At 36.9% G+C, this 7,867-nt stretch overlaps 1 protein-coding gene across 1 annotated transcript; it reads right to left on the reverse strand.

Annotated features, from left to right (window-relative positions):
• Window positions 6,247-7,287, reverse strand: LOC107627054. The gene has a single exon (XM_016329926.1). The coding sequence runs from the start codon at window positions 7,285-7,287 to the stop codon at window positions 6,247-6,249; it is 1,041 nt and encodes a 346-aa protein (XP_016185412.1).

The raw sequence follows: 7,867 nt of genomic DNA on the forward strand, positions 1-7,867 counted from the left end.
ATCTAACAATACTAAAAAAAAATTAGAAAACTAAAAAGAACAAATGAAAAGAAAAATCAAAAGACTAAATCACAAATTTAAAATAAAAAAGCAGATAAGATGTTAATTGAGTAAGGGTGAATTCCATAATTATTAATAGAGTTGATATAAAAATTGTGTGATTTTGTAAGTATAAAGTTCAAGTGGTTTTACTATAATTAATTAATTTAGTTGTTAAAATTCAAGTTAAATTAAGAGTTAATATTAATCATCTTCATTATATAATTCATTTCATTCAATAATTATTAGATTTATCATGGAGGACAACCTATCTTTTATTTAAAAGAGAATTGAGTAAAACTTAGGTTTAATTACTCTGCACGTCCTTATGGTTTTACCGAATTTTCAATTAGGTCCCTATACTTTTTTCCTTTTCAATTGGGTCCCTATACATTATATTTTTTTTCAATTTAGTCCTTGTTAACGTTAAACGTCAAAAAAATGTTAGTAAATTGTGAAATTACTTGTATAACCTTAGGGACCGAATTGAAAAGAAAAAAAAGTATAGGGACCTAATTGAAAATTCGATGAAAATATAAATATTCAATAAAAGATATTCCTATAATCCCTATTCAATGATTCTACGACATGAAAGATATTTCTATAATCCTTTTTATTTTGTTACTATCATTTTTTTGCTTATTTATATACAAATTGTACTAAAAATACCTTTTCTTTATTTTTTTCACTTTCAAATTATCTTATCTTAAGAACATACAGAAAAAAAAGAATGGATAAAATGAAACAAAAATAGTAGTATAAAATTCAGTTTCCATAATTCAAGTATTTATTATGATCATGTAATATTTTACATTTGTGTGGATTCATGGAATATAATTTGTGTTTTTATCATATCATAGTACACCATAAAAGATTACAAGGCTATGTAATTTGTCTTATTGAAATTTGAAATCTAAAAACAAAAATCATAAAAAACGTAATTTTAGTGTTATACAGATAATTTAGAAATTAGTTCTTGTGTTGCAGCCTTCCACAACCAGCATATGGATTAACAATAAAGAGCAGACTTGAATACATCAGGTGTCCCAATAAGATAGTCTTTTCCACCAAAAGCTTTAATCAAAGCATGGTAGCCTACTTTTGAAATAAAGGAAGTCGGAGCAGGATCATCTTTGTGAGGTCTATTTATCTCTTCGGGGATTCTCCGGTCACCACCATATACCCCTCCACTGTTAAAAACAATCACTACCATAGGTAACTATTACTGAACTAATGTCTGGATTGAAAAAAAGATAAGACATAAGGCAATGCATATTTTTTCAAGTATTGACAAAAGATAAGACATATAAGACAACAGTCCAGAATTTGGAATTTTAGGTTGGCGCATAGTAATTACACCAGCTTATGTAATCCTCTCTATCACAAAACTACTAGCTATGGACAGAGAAACATAAAAGAGTTCATGGAAGATCCTAGTTCAAAACAATGGTAGTAAAAATTTCATGTATAGACTAAAATAAGAACCATTCCATTATATGATGATGAAAATATAACTAAAGATATGGGCATCAATCCACACAACACAATGGAAGGGAAATTAAATAGATAAACATAAGTATGNCGTAATGTAATAACCGAGGCCAACCCCCTATGGTCCCCAAGTCCCTGCATCCAACCTAGTTATGTGCTTTGTCTGAGCCAACACAGCCCTACCTACATCCATGGTATTTGCACCCTCAGACACCATTACTGGAGCCAGCTTCCGACTCCAAGAATTGCATTCTTATTATCCTCATTGGTGTCAAGAAATTGAATGGCAGAACATCCTTAGCAATCTAATTCTCCATCTTTGCCGCATTATCCTTAGACTTCTTCCATATAGCTTCCACCCAAGGGTGGTTCCTGGCCAAACAAAAAGGATCATCCTTAATCTCCTTATTTAAAGTCTCCACAACTGTTTTCGCATTACCAACCAAACTCAAATGGGGTTTCCTCAGCTCAATCTTTTTCTCACAAATATATATAACATTTACTTACTATAAGTTCATAATCTAACCTCAATGAAGTTAACAATGACATTCAGGTCAGATTTAGCATCTTTTAGAGTTGACATCGCTTCTAAAATCATTGCATTATACCTGGAGAGAAGATAAACAAAAGCAACCAAGTCTCAGAACAATTCAAAAGTCACGAAATACTTTTCTTATTTTGTTGAGGCATACAACAGTTTTAACCAGAATTACAATCTTAATCTACATCATTTAATTGCAATAATCCATATAAAATTAGTGACATCAATTTGCATACCCCAGAGGATTCTTAGCATCTTCGTCATTTTGAGAGGATCACCCACAGTAACAGAAGGATCAGGATCAGGTTGATGAATCATAGTCGTGACACGGGTAGCATCTTCCCCAGAAAAATGGCATTACCAGTAGCAACTGGGGTAACGCAGCAGGGGCGTAGCCTTATTCTAGGAATCCTAAATTTTTCTTTGGATCCTTGAGTGCCATTGCTAACGCTCAAATTTAGCCACTTATCCTGAATTAAAAAGAACAAAAATTAAAAATCCTGAACCCTTATTCAGTTTTCTCACACTCAAATTTCACCATTTATCCATAAAACAGAATATATGAAGGGAAATTAGAGACATTGCGGTAAAATTTAAAACCCTAAATTGAGATAAGACAAAAAATTGAAAAGGTTAATTAGGAGAATTTTGCACCTTGAGGTTGATTTTGGAACGTGAAGTGAGAAAGGGTGCGAATTGGGGATCTTTGAGAATCTGCTTCTGATTACCCATTTTCGATTTCGTTCTTCTTTCTTTCTTGAATTCTTCAGCTCAATGAATCCAGTTTAAGAGCTTCCTCCAAAGCCGTGGAGGTAACCAAGAATCCGATAGTGACGTCTGTGTTATGGAGTTGCCACTAATAGCGGAGAGCAGTGCAGCACCGACTAAGGACTATGAATGACGACGGATGCTCACGCCACCAAGGACGACGACAACGCAGATGGACGACGACACCAGCGAATAGGGGAAAAACGCCACTAACTTCAGAGGACAAGCGATAGCTAGGGTTCTACAAAATGTCAAGGGTAGTTTTGGAATTTTGAAAAATTGGAAGTGGGTTCAGTTTGCTTTTTTAACCCAATTATAAGAATATTCAATTTTTTAATAGAATATTCTATTATTTTAAACAATTTTATCACGGCAGAGACTAAATTGAAAAAAAAAATAACGTTTAGGAACCCAATTGAAAAGAAAAAAAGTATAGGGATCTAATTGAAAATTCGGTGAAACTATAGGGACTTGCAGAGTAATTAAACCTAAAATTTATCTATATATATCGTAAGTTTACATTGCTAACTAACAAAAAAATATGTTATTTATCTAGTTTATAAATAAGATAATTGTATAAAAAATTTGTATGTAACTCGTTTGTAGGATACACATATTTTGTTTACAATGACAATAAGATATATAAATGTTTGTTTTTATTTTTTAGTGTATTTGACAAAATTTTAATAATAAAAGTAAAAATCACTTAAAAAATATTTTTATAAAAGCCCTCCCAAGCAAACCCATATATAGTCCCAACAAAATCAGAACTAAGTTTAGGAGAAGTACCAAAAAAAAAAGGTGATATTTCATTTGGTTTTAGTAAATAAGAAATGTTAGGTAAATAAGCTATCTTTGTAACAACTTCAATCAATCTTTTTCTCCTTCTCCTTTTTTTTTCTTCAACAAAAATTTCGATTATCTATTCTTAAACTATCGTACTTGATTTTTTTTTTTTGAAACAAAGGAGCTCAACACCAAGGTGGAGCAAGAAACAGAAACAAAAAGACTAACCCAAACAGAAACTAACTGGCAGCTTACAGAACAAAATAACCCCATGTCATCTTTGGCATAGCCATCAACAACACAAGGGATCTTTATACTTCCACTCCTGGTAGCTAAGAAATGACATGTCAATAATGTCGTCTACGCCTTTCTCTTTATTCTGAAATATCCTCTTGTTCCTTTCCAGCCAAACATTCCAGACAATCGCAAAATAGCAAATGAACCAATTTCTGGACTCCTCCTTTCTACTGGTTGCGCCTGTCCAACATTGAAAATGTTCCTTCACAGTACCAGGAAAGGACCACTTCCTGCCAAGATGAACTAACCATGTACACCAAACCTGCCAAGTAAATTCACATCCAAGGAATAAGTGATGTACATTCTCAACATCCTTTTTACATAGAACACACATATTATCCTCCTGAGTAATTATCCCAAGTCGACACAATCTCTCTTTTGTATGCACCCTGCCAATCAAGGCAAACCAAGCAAACAGCTCCACTCTTGGAGGAACTAAGCCTTTCTAAATAGTCTTGGTGAAGCTATAACTTGTTATGTCCTCCGGTAGTGTTTCCTCCTGCAACACCTGCATAAATGAGTTAGTAGTAAAAACACCTTGTCTATCAAACTTCCACACAAGCCTATCATCTCTGTCCGCCGCTAGTTTAACCGGCCTCAAAGCATCGTGCAGCTGATTCACAATTTCCAACTCCCATTGGAACAGCTCACGCCTCCAATGGAAGTTCCAAATCCACTCTATCCCATCCTAGAACCCATAATCCCCAATGACTGATCCTTTTTGGATTGAAACCGAGAAGAGCTTTGGAAACCTATCCTTCATAGCACCACAACATAGCCAAATGTCCTCCCAGAATTGGGTTCTTCTACCATCACCAACCTTCATGGTGAGTCCAGTGATCATCTTATCTCTTACATGTTGCTCCTTGATCTGTAGTTGACAGATATCCTTCCATGGTCCTCCTCTAATAGGTAATGTCTGAGTGGATAGTAGCTCATTAGGATTCAGATTATAACAAGAGTATACCACTTTCTTCCACAACGGACATTCCTCTTTTGAAAACCTCCACCACCATTTAAACAAGAGTGTTGTATTCCGGATCATCGCATCTCCAACACCTAAACCACCTAGTTTTTTTGGAGCCTGAACCACTTTCCATCTAACCAGAGCTATGCCATTACTACCATCCTCCTTACTCCACAAGAATTTTCTTTGTAATGAGATCAATTTTTCAGCAACCGCCTTTGGCATCTTATACAAAGTTAAGTAATATACTGGTAAGCTATTTAAAACAGCTTTGATAAGCACCAACTTTCCCGCTTTATTTAGCACTTTTGACTTCCATAAGTTTAGTTTCTCTTCCACCTTATCTATTATTGGCTTCCAAGTCTTCACCAACCTCAGATTAGCACTAGAGGAATTCCAAGGTATCTGACTGGTAGTGTAGCTTCCTTGCACTCCAACAAGCTGCACATACGAACCACCCATTGTTGGTCACAATTGATTGGAATTAAACTGGATTTGTCAAAATTAATGCTCAACCCCGACATCAGCTCAAAGCAGCGTAGCAGTCTCTTGTAGTTTTGATAGTCTCCTCCTCAGGCGGTCAAAACAAAATAATGTCACCTGTGAACTGAAGATGCGATAATTCTATGTTGTCTCCCCCAACCAACAAAGGAGAAATACGGCCATTTCTAACTGCCTCACCGATCATTCTATGTAGAACGTCAACCACAAGTACAAAAAGGAAAGGAGATAGTGGGTTGCCTTATCGCAAACCTCTTTCCATCATAAACGGCTTTGTTGGTGAACCATTTATTAACACTGACATAGATGCTATGCCCACACACTCCATAATCCAAGCCCTCCATCGTCTCCTAAAACCCATTTTCTGCAAGACGATGTCCACAAAGCTCCACTTAACTCTTTTATATGCCTTCTAAAAGTCTAGCTTGATGATTGCTGCCTCCTTTTTCCTTAATTTGAGCCAATGCACTGTTTCACACGCAATGAGTGCCCCGTCGTGTATTTTGCTACCTTTGACAAATGCGCTCTGAGTCTTCCCAACCAGCCCTAGCATCACTGCTCTCATCCTCCTGACCAGCACCTTAGAGATCACCTTATACACACAACCAACCATGCTAATCGGGCGAAGGTCCTTGATTTCCATGGCCCCAATAAACTTAGGAGCCAAAGACACCCAAGTGATATTAGCGTTCTTAGGTAACTTGGATGTCTGAAAGAAAGCAACCACAGCTGCCGTAAACTCAGACCTGATCTCATCCCAACACCTCTTAATAAAGTTCATGTTATACCCATCACTACCTGGTGCTTTAGACGATTCACAGTCCCACACTGTCTTTCTAATCTCTTCAGCTGATGGTTAAACCTCTAGCTCCACAGACTCCTCTTCAGATATCCTTGTCACCAATCCATCACTGAAGCCCACCTTAGGAGACTCCTCTTGATAATACAACTGTTTATAAAACTCTTTGATAGCAATCTTTATTCTAGCTGAGTTCCTAACCAACCTCCCATTGATCATCAAAGCATCAATCCTATTATTCCGCCTTCTAGCGGAAGCTATTTGGTGGAAGTACTTGGTGTTTTTGTCTATATCCTTCGCATGCCGAGATTGTGACATTTGTTTCCACTGGAACTCTTTTTTGACATACCATCTCTCACAGCAGGTCACCAACGCTTTCCTTCTTGCCTCCACTGTTCCATCATGCACTCCGCTACTTACTTTATCATCCAGCTTCTTTATATCTTCCTCGAGCTGCAGAATTTTCCTATCCATGCCCCCAAAGTTGTCCTTGTGCCATCTCCCCAGAGGAGCTGTCAACGCCTTTAATTTCTCTGTGAAATTTATCTCCCCTAAACCCTTCCATTCCTCTTTAACCATTCTTAGGAAACCTTCATGAGTAAACCATGAGTCAAGACTTCTAAAAGGTCTTGGGCCGTCTCTTATCTTGGTATCTTCTATTATCAAAGGATAGTGATCTGACAAACCCCTTCGTCCTCCTCTTAATCGAGTCTCTGGGAACTCCTCAACCCATTCCAGGCTGACCATTACTCTGTCAATCCAACTACATGAACAGCCTCTAAACCACGTATACTTACGGTCATTAAGCGGCAGGTCCACTAATTGCATATCTTGTATCCAATTTTTAAACTCTTCAGCAGCTACTGTTAAACTATCTGCACCTTTTCTTTCCTCTATATAGACGATCTCATTAAAATCTCCCATGAAGCAACAAGGGGACTGACATAAGCCAGCAACATAGCTCAACTCCTCCCACACAACAAGTTTTTCCCCTCTATCATGAGCACCATAAAACAAAAAGAAAGCACAATTGAAATTATTCTTTAATAAGACCCCTTCGACACACAAGCATCTCTCCCCTTTATAATAATTATTCATCGTGAACATGAAATCATCCCACATTAACAACAACCCACCCGAAGCACCATCAGACACAACATATTTCCATCCTACACTTCTACAACCCTACAGACGTGCAACATCAAACCTCGTCACCACATGTTTTTTAGTTTCAATCAGGCCTAGCATATTCAGTCTATATTTTGTCTTTAAGTCCTTAACGATTCTCAACTTCCAATCTCCCCCCAACCCCCTAACATTCCAAGAACAAAAAATCATTTTGGAATATTATAACACACCTTTTTGGTATTTTTTGGTTGACATCACCTTGATTTCGCCTTTTGTTTTGCCAACCTTCTTTTTTGTGCATTTTCTTCATTCTGAAATTGGAGAATGGCCATGATATCCTCTTCTTCATCATATAGAATTGCGCCGGATTCCACTGCTAGATCCCACATCCTTTTATTTTCCAGCATTTGCTCCTCTAACGTTGAACTCAGATTGTCGCCTGTTCCCTCAATATTTCCACCACTTACTCCCTCCCTGGTAGTCCCCTCAATTTCATCCCCACCCTGCGCCAAGCTCTCCTTGCCTGCCAGTGAACCTGTACTTTCATTAA

This window comes from Arachis ipaensis, chromosome B02, assembly GCF_000816755.2.
Source record: "Arachis ipaensis cultivar K30076 chromosome B02, Araip1.1, whole genome shotgun sequence".
Taxonomy (NCBI): domain Eukaryota; kingdom Viridiplantae; phylum Streptophyta; class Magnoliopsida; order Fabales; family Fabaceae; genus Arachis; species Arachis ipaensis.

What these genes read in the sequence shown, in the direction of transcription:
- LOC107627054 (XM_016329926.1), bottom strand. Translation starts at nt 7,287, where the DNA reads ATGAATAATTATTATAAAGGGGAGAGATGCTTGTGTGTCGAAGGGGTC.